A 16,991-nucleotide genomic window follows, 5' to 3' on the forward strand; every position below is an offset into this window, starting at 1 on the left:
GGACTCGTTGTTTGATGTACGTAGCCTAGGGATTAGGTGAACCAGTTAAATCTTTTTGTCTTGTGTTCTCTTCTGTGTGCTTAATGATTCTCTGATATTAGCTATATTTGCATGTAATTGTTATTTTTGACTCATTAATCCTAACACTCTCTCCTCACAATGCATCTATAATAGGACATGACTTGGACAATTTGGAGCCTACTCCTCAAGAAGATATGTTGTCAAAGTGTGGTTGCTTCACTAGACCCTTATAAGAACTATTTATGTCCAAAAACAAGAACAAATTCTTGGTGCCTCTTGTTGTTCCTTTCGAAAGTTGATGATTCTACTTCATTCATGCAACACTCCACATTTTTGTACATTTTGGTGGATATCAACATCTCTAAGCCCCCATTAATGGTGACGTGGTTGAGATGTATGTAGGGCTGCAGTTTGCACTGTTTGATTCGATGATCAAGTTCCCTTCTCCAAACATTCTATAGGCTAAACATATGTTCTGCTATAACAATATTGTAGAAGTCTAAATCTTTTAACCAAAGTATCATGGCATGCTTGAAAGGGTGCTTTCATTGCATTCATAATGAAACTTTATAATATCAAGTGTTTTCTCAGATGCAAAAGCTACAATTTGGCTCCTTAGGGTGATGGTCAACGTTATAGAACCATGGTGCTCAGTTCGTGTAGAATTGATTATAACTCTGCTCTTCCATGTAGTAATTTGTCAAAGTAAAGCACTTTTTGTAATGTATCTAAACCACAGACCTACATACATCTAAACCATGTCTCCCTCAAGGGGGCTTGGAGATGTTGATATCCACTAGAATGTGCAAACCAACACACATCAACTTCTTCAATAATCTCTTATATTTTATTCTTGGCGGTATTTATATTAAAGATCAATGTAACCAGTCTTGCTCAGGGAATGCCTTGTTTTGCATGAAATAACTTTGGTTGTATGACTCTATGAGTTGAACAAATAATGTATGATCTATGATTGTGAGTTTTTCTTGATCATGAGTAATCTTAAACATTAAATACCACAACTGAGATGTGATCCACATGTTAATAGTAGCTTAATGAATCAATTAAAAAATAGGGTGGAGGAAACACACGGCTTCCTTCAAAATATCAAAATATTGAAGAATTGGAAACCATAAAATTTACAAAAATCTAAAATACTAATATACATATATCTATTAATTTAAAATTTCAGAATTTGATAAAACAAAATACAGCACGTTTGAATCTTTTAATACATGAATGCTAATATTTTAAATTCTCCCTTTCAATACTTTTCTAATAACTTCACCGATTTCTTCACCATAATCTTCCTGGGCTTGATGTCCAGCCTATTGTCAAAAGACATTGATTGAAAACAGTCAATAATTTAAATGTTATATGTGAAAATCATTTACATAACCAATCATTAACAAACCCAAGGTCTAAAAAAATAAACATATTCTTTTCCCAAATATACTGGAAGAATTGAAATGTAAACTTATAATTACATAAACAATCATTAACAAACCCAAGGTCTAAAAAAAATAAACATATTCTTTTCCCAAATATACTGGAAGACTTGAAATGTAAACTTATAAGTTGATATCTATAGTATCCCCTTCATAGGTATAAGTGATTGATGGAGACAGTTATCCTATTTTCATTCCCAAAGGGTAATTATGATATAATAAGCGTAATTATTAATTAGCTAAATAAATTATCTAAAAGAAGCATTGACTGACTTATAACTAATTATTTTACTAAGTTGCATAGTAAAATTAAAGTCACTTTTGGTGGGAAATGAATTTCAAAAATGTTTAATATAAGGATTTGATGAAAGAAAGCTCATTCTAGGCATTTTACAAAACCTTAATCATTGGAGAGACTGAATTTAGTTCATTTTTCAAACCATGGACAAAAGCCCTTCTGGCAATCAGTTTCAAGGATGAAACCTGTCTGACTGATAAAACATCATACATGGTTGATTGGACAAATTAAATGAGATTTGTTTAATCTGTGTTCTGAACTCAAACAGTGAAGGCTTATATATTTTGAAGGTTCCAGTAGTACTTTCTATTATACTTACTGTTATTTAAAGGAGTAATCAACAATCTTTTCACTATATAATCACCCTTTGAAGGTGTTACTTATGAGTTTGGTGATTTTTTGATGTGAATATTAGCATTTGCCAAATGTATGATGTTAAGCTGAAAGATGCATAAAATATTAGCGGTTTAATGCATGGTTATTTAATGTAACATGTCAAATGCTACCACTATTGAATCTTGGCATTGAATACCAGCAGAGATTGTGCTGACCAATTGTTTGTGAAAATATTCATGATCACCATTTCTTAATATATCCATGAATTGTTCAATGACTGCAAATATTTGAGTAGGAAATCAATGAATTGTTTGATAGATTTTCTAGGAGTAGAAAATAAAAAAAGTTGAGAGTTTTTTGAAACATTTTTGTAGGGAGCTTACAGTATCATGAAGGTTGTGTAAATTTTAACACTGAATTAGATAAGTATGATAATATTGCATTCATAATAATATGTGAAGATAAGTTTTTTGGAGCTGCTGATTTGCACAACTTGGAGGCATTGAACTTAGTACTGGGAGTAAATTAACTTGAATCTGTATGCTAAACCTCTCACAAAATGGATTGTATAATGAGCGCCAAATAACAAATAAGGTATTTACAATAGCAAATCCAATGGAAGGTTCAAATGTGGAACTTTTTTATGACTTGTCAAGATGTAATGTCTCCTTTTTTTATCTTGGGTACTAAATGGAGAATAAATCTGTTCCTGGAGGATTCTTGGAATGGATACCCCCCTTAGACACAAATAATGGCTTTTGTGAGGGCCAAGATTGTTCGAAAAAAGAATGGAGTATTAAATTAAAATATTAATTGGTTGTTGATGAAGGGGAATTTCAAATCTAATGTCATTAGGAAAGATTTTAGTAATTTACCCTTCCCTCAACCTCAAGTTCATGCTTTTGAATGATTGGCATTGTATAACTGGATTTTAACTACTTATAGACTTGTGAGACTTGGAAATGCACAACCCTTTGATCGTATTCTTTGTGGTGAATCAGTAGAACACCTAATCTTATTACAAATTTTGTATACTCTTGTTAATGGAAATGGATCCAAAGACAATTAGAGTGGAGTTCCTCTTCACATAATTTATTGTTGCATCTTTTTCAGAGTTGGCCTCAATTGAAAAAAGGATCTTTAAGGTCTATCATTCTAGCATTGACAATCCAAAATATATAGTGGAAGCATGACAACAAAATCTTTAGAAAATAATTCTTTGATCCAAACGCATTCTTATATAATTTGAAATCGAACATTAGAGAAGTAGTAATGTCATATGCCCTCAAAAACTTTCATGCTAAAAATTCTTTCACAATTTAGAATTTTTTGATGATGTGGCCTTTCCTTCCCAATCCTAATCAAGGGGTATTTCTCTACCAGATTTTGTCACAATCAGTTTGACTGGAGCTACAAAAATCAACTTGGGTGTCTTAGGGGTGGGTCATGTGAATATGAATGAAGTGGGTGAGATTCGAGAGGTCTTTCATTGAAGTAACCTCTAGGAAAAAATAACGTTGCGAAAGATCATACTCTGGTTGGAATCAAGTTAGCTCACTCAATGCAATTCAAACACATTTTCATCGAAGGAGGTTCAATGAACATCATTAGTGCTTGTCAAAGTAGAAACTCTTTCAATTGCAAAACCAAATATATTTTAACCAAGGAATAGGAAACTATTGAATGATTAAATAGTCCTTGTATATTGCCCTAGGGTTGTGCACCTAAGTCGACAAGTCCATACCGGGAGCAATGAGCACCTTGTCCTCCAGCTTAAAACATTTTAATTACTCCTTCATATAGTGAGTGTGATTCTCATAGTTTTTCCCACAATGGGTTTTTTCGCATAAAAATCTTGGCGTCGTGTTATTCTTTCTATTTTAGTTATTTATTTATGCACATACATTGAATGTGTTGGTTCCCTAAACCGTAGATTGGAAATCCAAGAGCCTGCCACTTCTCCGATAGGATTTTGCAATCAATTCTGGCCAACGAACAAGAATCACCTTGACTCCCTTGCACTTTAGGCTTCGCTACATGTAGGCGGTTAGACCTTCTCCTCGAACCTAATCACTTGATTCAGAGCGTTTCTAAAGCGAATTTAAGCTTTGGTGAGTTTTCCGGCTAGCAAGGCCCTTGAAATCAATTAAAATGAAACTGAATGTTGAGTGTTTGAATTGAATGTTTTGTATAAGCTTTTGTTAATAATGAATTTGATGCTTGTAGGAAGGAAGATATAGATTTTCTGACTTCAATAATAAAAAAGACCAGTGCCTTTGCTCATTCGGGCAACAGAGTCAACTTTAGTGAAGATTTTCATGTACAACTTTATAATATTCTATAGACTTATACTGTCAACAATTAAATAATCAAAATGCGACAGATCAAATATATATGTAATATTAAAATTAGTCCAGATTGAACTTTAACTCCTCTGGTAGGGAGACAAACTAGACACATATACAAAAACAATTTGATATTTCACAATATCTATGATGATCGAGTTTAAGATGCTAAATGACTGTGTCCACTTATCTGACATTTAAATTGTACACAAAATTCTTAAAAAATTATTACAAAGGACGAATCATCTACAGTTCAAATCAACATGCCATTTAGAAATAAACAAAGGACATTTTATTTTATTATTAAAATAAAACAAATGAATTCATATTACAATGTCATATTGAGACTCCGTATTCCTTTGTACAAATGAATATATGAAATACTTCTTCTTGAGAATATGTTAAGGTCAAATATGTCTCCTCCTTATCCTTATTTGCATCTTATATTTATATGCAAATGAAAAGTCCTAAAATTAAACAATATGCCTCTTCACCCTAATTAACATAGGTTTATGATTAAAACATATCTTTAATATGCGATCATCTCTATTATTATTATAACTGCAGCTCTTTCAAGAATCTGATGACCTTAATTGATAGCATGAAGAACTTATTCCTTTTGCCGATATCAATGTGGTTGCTGCTAATATTTATCTCTTTTATGAGGCCCTCCAAAGTTACAAGACTCCTGATGGCATGTAGACTTTCAAAAATTTGGTCTTCTATATGTTTATCAGAATTCTTGATAGCTTTTTAATCACTGACCAGGCATTGGGTTGCGTTGGAATTTACAAACAACTAAGTGGATGTGTACTCCCCAGATTGATATATCCACAAGCGCTGAAGACTCCTGTATCGTTATTCCTCCCCAGGTGGTGATGTGGCAAAGTTAAATTCATTCTAACTCCATTGACAACACCTGCTCTGTTTCATAAACATGTACATCAACCACTATGTTTTGCATTTATGCTTAAGTCATACACCAAATACATGCTTTGTGTTGTGAATCACTGTCTTGGCTCAAACAAAATGACATAACTCCTTTCCATGAGTCGTATATGGATGAGTAACATGGAATCATTGATCACTGAGAATTCATAATGACTTAGAGATGCATGATATTGCTTCTTGTGCTGTGAAGAGGATTATTGCTCTTGCTTATTTACATTTTCGATTCATCAAATCTCATGCCTTGTAAACTTTTCAGTATTGCTCTAGCTATGGATGTGACCCTAGTGCTTGTGTCTATGGAATAATTGCCAAGCCTTGCACTTGCTGCTCAAGATACCTGTAATTGACTCTTCAGGTTTTGGTGTTTCCTTCCTTGGGATTTCATTTACATCTCCAGATGACTTGTAAGCAGAGGCCCATTCCAGATCAGCTTTGTAAGCAAGCAGAATTCTCTTAGCAACCCATAATCAGCTGAACATGATGTTTGTAAATCACCAATTGATTTAGTCTTCATATTAGCAATCATTCAAAATTTTGTTTTGATTTTCTTCTCTGAAATCTGCTAATATTGTTTGTTTGTTCCCATTACTGTGTGCTTCATAATTGGTTGCAACAAGCCTTTTTACAAATAATGAGTATCACCAACAACCCTGGACATGAATCTTCCACATTATTGCAAAAATGGAAGCCCAAATTTGGGCTCCATCAGAATGGAATAATGTTTTCAATTAATGAGAAAAAACAAGTTTTGAGGAGATCAGAAACCCCTTACAAAATATTAAACAGCCTCAAAATACAACTATGTTGAACAAGCCACACAATAGCCAACCCAAGAAACAACGCTGCCAAAAAAGGAAGGTTACCAAGATACGGGGAGACTTGGAGGTCTCTGGTACTAGTACCAATACAACTATTCTTCAAACAAGAGACGGATACTTTTGGCGACGTCAATTTTTTTTATATAATTTTAAAATTTCTAAGTGATACCATAAATTCATAACATACTGCTTTGAAAACAAGAATAATAAACATTGAAAAGTTATAAATATTAACATTCAACATTAGAAGTTTGAACATTTCAAAAAACACATTTCATATTTCATAGTCATATTTGATTTCTGAATATCGCATATGATAATCACCGTATCAGATTAATAATGGCTGAGATTAACATTAGATTCATTACATATTGAAATTCAAAATTCAAAAATACATTTGATGCTAAATCGCTCATGTGCAAACAAAAAACTGAACTATACACAAAAATCAAAATCCATCTACTATCTAGTATGATGATAATACTATGTTTTTAATTTATTTTTAAGGCAGAGCTGTGCAAGAGACTCCATTTTTTTTGTTTCAGAGATGTGGAGACTTTCGGAAACTCCATCATGAAGTCTCCTACCCTTTTCAAAGTCTCTAGAAACTTCAAAAGTCTTGGAGACGCATCTCCGTCTCTGAGACATCTCGAAGGGTGGAAGATGCGTCTCCCGGTAACACAACAAAAAAGTAAGCAACCCAAGAAAAACCACAAGAGTAGAGAAAAGAACCACACAAATGAAGACCAAAAGAGACTGGCAGAGAATAAGAAAATAACAGTAAGTGTAGTCTACCCAAAGGATAAGAAACCAGTATCCCACAACTTGCACTAAACAAGGAAAAAGCTAGGGTTTTCCTTTACCTCCCTTCTTTTGGGAGCACAAAGTCACGTAAAGATGAGGAGACGACTTCTTATGATGTTTTCCAATAACTGGGATCCACCCCTCCTAAACCATAGATGCCTTCTCTTTCCAATCCTGAGGAAGAGTCCCCAAAATAGAAGCATGAGAAGAGACAACTGCTACAAAACCAGCTGGAGGGTTTTGGACAAACCCAACAATATCAGAACTAGCAATGGAGGAAACAACATCATTAACAGGTCCAACACTAGCAGATTTCTTATTACATCCTGTCTCCTCCAGCAAAGTGGACACAACAAACCTAACATTACCAACAATCACAGAAAAACCCAGAGGAAAATAAGAGAACCCAAAAGTTTTGTTGAAGGAATGTAAGCCATCAATGATAGTAGAGGAACTATAAGATTTACCAAGAGGCCAAACTGGAGCAAAACCAACACATGAACTAGCTACACTGCAAGATTTCCAGCATCAAGACTACTAGAAGAAGCACCAAAATCCTCAATCAAAGCTAAATCATCAGGAGAGACTTCCATAGGACCAATAGGCCTAATATCAATAGAAGCAGAATCCTACGCAATAATCTAGAAGAAGCTCTTCTTAGTAATAGTATAATGTTTAGAAGAGGCACCTTTCCACCAAGAAGAAGACTTTTTGGTCTTAACCCTTTGTAATCCACATTGGGCTGCCAAATGACCCATTTTAGAACACTTTTACATCCAAACGGGACCCCTTCATAGTCCAAAGTTTGAATCCAAAATCCCTTAGGATAATATAACCTGATCATTTCAGGCAACCCCTTAGAGATATCCATCTCCACCAAGATCCTCTCATAAGTAGAATGCATAATATCCGATGACTCATCATCCACCATCAAGAAATCCCCAATAGCATCTCCAACAATTTCCAAAAAGTAATCAACCCAAAGATGAAGAGGAAGGTAGGGTAGCCTCACCCAAATTGGAAATTTGGAAAAGGATTTAGAAGCAGAAGAAAGATCGGGCTGCCACAATTTCACCATCAACAGGTGATCATGACTCGACCACGAGAAAGTGTTATCACACAGAATCAACTTTATATCCACAACACTTTCAAACTTAGCAATTAGAAAAATGTTGGCCATAGGGAAAATGTGAAAAATACCAAATAAATTAGGTTCCTGACTAGACGAGATCTAATCGTGCAAATCAGAAAGACTCGACCATAGACCCTGAAAACAACATAATCGAAAAAGACGAAGCATCTTCAATTTCTTTCACCACATCCTCCTCCAAAGTGATACAAATAGGGTTAGAAGTAAGGAATGGGCCCTTTTCTTTGAACTCGAGCCACCACTAGGCTTAGTTCCACAAGAATCAAGGGCCCAGCCACAATCTTTGTTAAAGATGACAGAGACCCTTTAGATTGAGAAACTCCAACAACAGACAAGGACCCAACAGACTAAAAATCAGCAGCAAATGAAGCTCTAACCAAAACTTGACTAGCATGCGACAATGCCCCTACAGAGGATGAAACTCCAGCAGATAGCAAAATCCCAACCATAGCTCCAACAATTGATGACCCTCCGTCTCCTGATGACATAAATTGAGTACCAACAGACTACAAAACCCCAACTAAGGGAGATAAAACACTAACCAAAGCTAGCTAAGCCTCACCAGACAACTAAGCTCCAACAAACAACAAGACCCTGGCCAAAGACCCAGCAGATGGAAAAACTCCATCAGATGACAACAAAACCCCATCGAAACCAACAAAGACTTAGTAGACTGCACAAATCCAAAAGAAGGTAAAACCCTCGTAGAGATGTTAGTACCAGAACCAAAAACTAGTGCCAACTGAAGGCAAGGTCCTAACAGAAGCAACAAAAATAACACTAGCTCCAGCAAAAGCCATTATAACTTTAGTGGTGGGTCATTATGACTGGAATAAATGGTTAATAATTGGTTAAGTTTTACTAAATGTCCATTACACCCCCTCCCCGCACCCTCTATCATCATCTAGAAGTGTTCAACAATTGGCATTAGAGAAAAAATCTTGTACAAATAACCTAACAATTGAGCGATTTGAGATTTGAACACTATGTTTGAATCTAAGAAGGATTTGGGTGTTATTGAGACACAAGGATGAGATATTGATGCAGTAGTGGATCTTGAAGGAGAATTGAAGTTTGCAATTGCTGAAATGGATAATTATGAAGAAAAATCAAAGAAAGCAAAAACAATTGTTACTCAACTAGACAGGCAAGTTGAAGAAGGAAAGAAAACAACTAACAATCTTGAGACAAAGTTGCATATCAAATCTAAAGAATACTTGAAGCTTGAAGAAATTTCTATGTTGAGGAAGGAACTAAAAATGCTAAAGAACAAAGCAAGACTTATGATAGCAATAAGCTTGAAGAAGAGATTGTGATATTGAGAAACGAGCTAAAAGATGCAAAGGAACAAATTGCAAAGAACCTAAAACTTAATGGCAAGAGTGATATGCTTGGTCCTTTGCATCTTTTAGCTAACTTTAGATAACTTGTTCATTTGCATCTTTTAGCTAACTTTATGCTTCTTTGCAATTTGTTCCTTTGCATCTTTTAGCTAACTTTAGATAACTTGCCCCTACCTCAACTAGATACCATTTATCTTTCAACGTTATATGCTTTTCATGTAACAAGGTTGGAAATAAAGCTAGTAAATGTAGATGTTAGAACAAATCACAACCATTTAATGGTCAATGCTACGCTTGCAATAAGTTTGGACATAAGGAAAATGAATGCAGAAGTAGAATGATGAGAAATGGATTTGTGAATATAAACAATGGTAGAAATGTACAATCCTTCAGTGGATACTGTTATGCACAAAACGAAAATGGCCACAAGGTTGTTGAGTGCAAATCTAATGGAAAAAGGAATTGGAAGGATTTGAGACAAGGTCAGACATGTTACAAATGCAGTAAAACAAGGCAAGCTACAAAGTTCTACAAAACAAAGAATGAGAAGACAATTGTTCCCGAAAAGAAGGAAGTTGATGTGAATGAGGAAAAAGAAAAGATGTGGAAGATATGGATGAAGAAATCTGAAAACAATTTGGATGACAAATGAAAGGATGTGTATGTATTGTCCTACATTTTGTGGTAACAAAATGTAGGTAACAATACAAAACTTTTTCAAATTAGTTTTGCATTTCTCCGAGTTTATTTCATTATTTTGGTTAGTATTGATCAACCAATCAGTACGAATTGATATAATGGACTCTTTTATTGAAGGCTTTCGTCAAGCCCTTTTTATTTTGCTTTCTGTCGAGCTTTTTTTTGATTTTTGAGGCCTTCATCGTCATTTTCTTTGCTTTTGAGCTCGTGTTTGTTGGTTTTTAGTCCTTTGGTCTTGCTCATTTCATGTCTTTCGGTTTCCCCTTCGATTCGATCTAACTTAGAGCTCAATCAGAGTTGTCAATCAAAAGATATAACCATTTTAGTGCCCAAATAGTGGACATTTTTGATGCAACAACATGAATTAAAAATATCATGTTATATTTTTAATTTGACATTTACTTTTTGAAAAATATAACTTAAATTCACTTTATGTTATATTTTCAAGTTACTTTATCAAATAGATTTTCATTAAAGTAACTATAGTGCACTTTATGTTATATTTTAAAATTGAGTTACTTTTTGATTTTTCACTTAAGTGACTATATTAACTATATAGTTCAATTTAATTTTTAACATTTAAATCAAATGCTCTAGTAAATATTACTTTTTAAATGATTTTACATCTTATATTGTTAATATGATATGTAAATATAATTTATGTTCCACTTAAGTAATATTTTAATGAATTTAAATTGACATGTGCTTATTAAATCACTTAAAGTCATCAAAAGTGGACCTTTTACATGCCATTACATATAAAGTTCAACTTGGAAACATAAATCCATCAAAAGTGGACCTTTTCCATGTCTTTGCATATTTAAGTCACCAAAAGTGGACATTTTATGTGTCATTACATGTAAAATCCATCAAAAGTTGACCTTTTACATGCCATTGCATATAAAGTTCAACTTAAAGTCATAAGACTATAAAAAATGGACCTTTTTGATGCCATTGCATCTGAAAAGTGAGATTTGACTTGAAATGTGTCATTGCATTAAAACCATGAGATTTCATTTAAAATATGCATTCCACCCCAAAAGGTCTGATTTTCTTTGTTGAGAGTTTTTAAAATATGCATGTCACCCCAAAAGGTTCGATTTTGATCAAAAACATATTTTAAAGCATGTTGTGCCTCCCAAAAGGTCTAATTTTGGAAGAACACATGCATTTGCTCTCCAAAAACCTGATTTTTCTCATTGTGAGAGATTTACTTGGTGGATTTGCATGATATCTTTCCCATTAGGGTTGTTTTTGCTTGGCAATGGATTTATCTTGCTAAAAAACGTTTTTTCAAACTCCTTCCAAGGGCACGTTTTTGGAAAACTCTTCAAATAAATCCATTTAGAGTGATTTAAATTATGTTTTTGCAAGGGAAAGAGGCATTTTGGCATCCTCAATCATTTGCAATACATCTTGGCTCACGTTTTTACACTTGGAAGCCAAAAACGAATTCATTTCATGCCTTTTATGAATCATGTTTTTGCTAAAAACGCCTAGAAAGTTGGGGTTTTTATCCACTTTTTTGCATTTGGATCCATGTATTAGCATTTGGCATTCACAAGTTAAAAATGACTCAAAAACATGTATTTTATGGCCACGTTTTTGCAAAAACGGCTCAGATTTTTGCATTAAAAAGTCATGTTTTTGTTCTAAAGACTCAAAAAATGGTATTTTAGCCCATACATTTGGATCACAAGGGGTCATTTTTGAGCTTTAATGCATGCTATTGTCTTTGGAGACCACATTTTTTGCCTTCTCATGTCAAATTCGACCATTGAAATTTCATTACATGCAAATATGGAAAAAGTCAAAAAGTTGTTTGAAAATCCGGATTTGAGGGAGAATTGGTCTTCAAGTCTATAAAACTTGCTATTTTGGCTCTTTAACCTCCAAGTAAGTGGACATTTTCAAACTTGCTCATCAAATCATGCTTATCTTTTGCTATTTCCATGCACATTATTGCTTGATGATTACCACTTGTTGATTTTGTTGCCATGGAAAGTGCATTTTTCTTTTAAAAATGATGAAATGGTTCATTTACATATTTTTGAGTTTTTCCCAATTTTCAAATTTGAATTTGCACTTGAAAGCAATTTGCATATTGACATGTTTGATTCATATACCAAAGGTACGTTTTTCTTTTGAGATTTGTGCTTTGTGCTTGCTTGTCGGTTTTCGCCACTTTGGAGAAGTCATAAGCTCTTTCTCAAGAACTTGTTGTTTCTTTCATGTGAAAGCATCATCACGTTCCATTTCCATCCTCCATATCGCAATACTTTGCATCTCATCTAACAAATGCGATTACATGTTTTTCATCTCATTCAACATCCGCACATGCATGTAATCCCATTTTCCGCTTCCATTTTCACTCATCTCGTTTTCTGCATTCACTCGCATGACACTATTACATGAAATGCCTTATGTGTGATGGCATCTCAAAACCCCAATTTTGACTAAAAGTCACTTTTTGAAAAGTCAAAAATGTCATATGCATGCATTCCCATGTGCTTTGACTTCACCTTTTCATCTAAGGCAACTATAAAGTTCATTTTCCTTCAAGCTTGATTCTATTTTCACCTTTCCATGTGTGCACTCATGCCTCCATATGCAAATACATGCCTTTCCATTTTCCGTGTCTTTCCATGCTCTACATCTCATCCGTTACCCGCACTTACATGTAAAGTGCATCCTTCATCTACATTCGCATCTCATCTCACTTTCCATTCCCCATTGCGTATTGCACTTACATGTAATCATTTTTTATGCAATAATGACATCTTGAAAGCCTAAGTCACATTTTGGAAATCAACGATCTCTATTTGAATGCATTCCCATGCGCAAAGCACTTTACTCCAAAATAAAAAAACACAAAAAAGAGTTAAGGTGCTGATGGAAAGCTATTCTGAATTTACATCCGGACATCGTCAAGAAGGTTTTCAAAGTGTCAGAGAATTCAGAATGTGTCAATCTACAAAGGATAATTCATGACAACTTGAGCAAGAAAAGCTTGATCACACCAAGTTTTCAAATGACAACGAACAATTCAGCAAAGAGAGTCAAGCTATCAAAAGACGCAACACCATGGTTATCAAGGTGAATGCAATGGCACAAAATACAGAAACTCTCAATCATGTTATCATCTGGGATAGCATCGCCAAGTACAAGGCCTTTTAAGACAATCCCTACGATTGTTTCAATTCTCTTCCATCTTTTTTCTTCTTCTTCTTTCATGTTTGTAATTGAAGAGAATGTAATACATGAAAATGTGTAACTACATGTAATACGACTTACATGTGCAATTACATGTAATGCAAGTTACATGTGTAGGTAAATGATGTAATGCGAGTTGCATGTAACCCTATATTTTCTCTTTTAGTTAGACTAGGTCCAAGTCGGTTGAGTTGTTCCCACTTTTTCTCATCTCCTGTACCTATATAGAGGAGTGCTCCCTCATTGTAAAAATCATCTTTTATTGTATGCAAGAAAGCTCTGCCACATTTGTGCAAGTATAACTTTGATTGTGTGGTATGAATTTGGGAGAAAAGTGAATAAAAGAAGCAATTGGATTCAAAGCTTTGACTGTAATTTGTGCCTATTGTCATTGATTCATGTTATTATTGTGTGTTCAATAATAGAGCATAGTGATTTAAGAAGCAACCGGAGCTAAAGCTTTGACTGGGAGCGGTTGTAGTAATACATAGACTAGGAGCTTTGACTATAGCTAGTATTACCATCTCCAATTCACAAAAAATAGTTAGGATTCCCTATTTTTGAAAGTCTTTGTGCCCCAATAGTAGAAGTTATAGAATAGGTTAAAACAAGACTTAGAGCCAAACTGGTATGCTTTCAGCTAGCCTTTGAGTTAATGTTGGTTTATTGGTGTCACCATTTACAACTTTAGATAGAAGTGTAGTTTGAGGTTTCATCTTGCGCATTACTTGTTCTGTAGGTAAGTGGATTATTTCCTTAAAGCTAAGAGGAAAGAATATTAATAACACCTTTTACAAAATCTCTCAACTTCTTGCTTACCTTGAGTTGATCCAAGCAACACTGAAAAAGGGGAGCCTTCCCTTTAAGGTAGGAGAGACTCTGTCTCACACATTGTGGCTGGTCATCTTATTTTGCGACTGGATTTTACCCAAAACTGTCGGTTGCAAAATATCCACCCAACAATATGTACCCCTCGGTGATGTATACTACCGTAGATGATTCCTCTAGAAACAAAACAAAAAGCATTGTCTAAGGGGGAGATTTGATTGCAGATATTAAGAACCCCTTGATGAATTGGATGATGGATAACTTTCAACATGGCAAAAATAATGAAGGCATTTTCAAAGCATTTCAGGTCTTTGCCAAATCTTGCAGAGGTTTTTGTGCTCACAAACAATATAGTATCATGTCCCCTTTTTTTTGGAAGTAATTTGATTTAATTAATTAAGTTGTCCAAAATAATGAATATTTTATGAGGATGGCTAATTAATTATTTTAATTAAATAAATAAGTGATATTAAGTTAATTATTTATAAAGTTATCAAATAAACAAATATTAAAAGGTAACTTTATATTTAATTAATTTAATAAAGTGACTTGAATTATAAAATATTTTATAAAGTCACTTAATAAATAAAATAATGTTCTAGAAGTTTTTGGAGAAAGTGGAGAAAAAAGAATAAATAAGCATCCTGGGCTTCATTCTCAATAGGCAGATTTGTTGTTGTTGATGTTGATGTTTGTTGATGTGCATTGTGGAGCATTGGGTTTCTGCAGTAGTCACAATTGGCCATTGAGAACGAAAACTCTCAATTGGTAGGCAAGTTTGAGGGTGTGAAATATCACTTGAATTATTGCAGCTAGGAGGAAGAAATTTCTTGAGCCTTCAATCAAAAGTTTTCACTCAGATTTGAGTAGGGTCATTACAGTGGTATCAGAGCTATTGACCTGCCATCCTGTTGGGTAGATTGGACATTGAATCAATTAGTTAACCATGTTTACTTCAAGTACCCAGAAGCAGTGGGACAAGGATATGAAGAAGCTTAAACAAAATTTGAAAAGGTTGGATGAAAATCAGAAAAAGATAAATAAATTGATGGTTTTCATGTTTAAGAGGACTACATCACAGAACAAAGAGAAAGAGGAACAAGAGGTCTCTACAAGTGAGGTATCTAGAAACCTCTACAAGGAGTTTGCAGTAGTTGGTGACCAGCATATAGCCGAAACTAGGGAGGACAAAAATCAGACCAGCTTGGAGGAAGATGTTGGGCACACAATACTTCAAGAGGACTTCAAGGATGAAGCTAGAGATACTCCGCATCGTTTACACAGTTTGAGGAACCAGCTAAAGATGAATGAGGATGAGGTAGAGTCTAAGTGGCAGGAGTTTGTTTCAGCCAGAGCTACTTTTTCAGTTGAGGGAGTTACTTTGTCAGTGACCTCTGATAATATTTGTCAAGATCTGGACTCTTAGTTAGTTGCAGAGGACGAGGGAGCCAGAGATTGTGATGATGAGATAGTTTCAGCAGCAGCTTCTTCAGAATTAGATGAGGATGAGTCTGATGCTTGTGTTCAGAGTGTGGAGGTGTACTCAGATGTAAGTACACTGAGTGTTGGTGATCTTGAGGGGAGTTCGTTTGATTTAGCTTTCTCTCATAGTGTGGACAGCGTATTCGAAACGGTTAATAGGAGGCCCGTAGTGCAGAGTCACCATGTGACCAGCCAGTTGAGAGTTGGCGAGAGAGATATCACTACCGCTCTTGAGCATTTTGATATCGCTCGTTAGTTATTGGCCATTATTGGTTGGGGTGCTTCTATGACAAATGAGTCCAGCGGTGGTTACCTTTCTTTGGCAGAGGTTCATGCCTTGTGTGAAGCTGTCAGGGTTTTGAGACAGGATTACTTACAGTTGGTAGCCGATCATGATCACCTAGTTGAGTGGGGGAGTACAGCCTATGAGGTACTCTTGGATCGTGAGGAGGAGGTGAGTGAGCTTACCCATGAGCTCACAGCGACTATTGAGGCTTTGGAGGTCACATAGAGAGATCTACAGGAGTCGCAGTTCCAGTTAGAGGAGGTGACTATGGAGTTGGAGCATTTGCAGTCTACACTAGCTCCAGACCCAGTTCATTTGTATATTGAGGTGGTTGGTGGTGAGTACGCTCCTGCAATTGTTACTGAGGAACATGTTGGGGCTGACACACATGTTCAGGATTTGAGAGTACTTGGTCCTGATGAGTTTGGGATACCAGTGGAGTCGAGTCTCCAGATTGATTCTTCTCACACAGATGACAGTGTGGTACAGTTGGCTGTGCCACCTTTACAGAGGGATCCATTGTGGTGTGCGGGGGAGTATGTTGATGCTTCCTCGTATAATTTTTACTGCACTGAACCGTTCATGGAGTATTTGCTGGATAGTGCAGGTGTTCGTCTGGACTTGCATAAAGTGTTAGAAGGTGTTCTCATTCGAGGTACTAGTGCTATTCGCAAATTGGTTGGGGAGATTATAGTGATCCTTTCTACTATGCTACCTCACAGGGATTTTGAGGTGGGGTTTGTTGAGTGGATTGCACAAGGTCCTATCCAGCCTACAGCCACTCGGAGTCAGAGATTGGAGCCATCTGCTGATTCCTAGTTCAGTGATGGTGAGCCAGTAGCGAAGTTTGAGGGTTCCTATCGGCATTATACGGTGGGGTATGCTCATCATTTTTCTTTTGACCTAGAGATAGAAGATTTGATTTCACGTAGGTGTAGGTTGACTCCAGTTTCTTACCATCCATTATGG

The 16,991-nt window shown here is 35.3% G+C and overlaps 1 protein-coding gene across 1 annotated transcript in view; it reads right to left on the reverse strand.

Annotated features, from left to right (window-relative positions):
* Positions 1–1,159: 1,159 nt before the first annotated feature.
* The window catches only part of LOC149532900 (alpha/beta-Hydrolases superfamily protein), a 278,963-nt gene continuing 263,131 nt past the window's right edge, over positions 1,160–16,991 (reverse strand). The window contains exon 13 of the mRNA XM_089805113.1: positions 1,160–1,349. Within this exon, the coding sequence (XP_089661239.1) occupies positions 1,272–1,349 (78 nt within the window). The 3' untranslated portion in view covers positions 1,160–1,271. The remainder of the gene's footprint in view (positions 1,350–16,991) is intronic.

The sequence above is a fragment of the Cupressus sempervirens genome, chromosome 10 (assembly GCF_028749045.1).
Source record: "Cupressus sempervirens isolate cs-2001-9-10 chromosome 10, ASM2874904v1, whole genome shotgun sequence".
In the NCBI taxonomy this organism is placed as follows: Eukaryota; Viridiplantae; Streptophyta; class Pinopsida; order Cupressales; family Cupressaceae; genus Cupressus; species Cupressus sempervirens.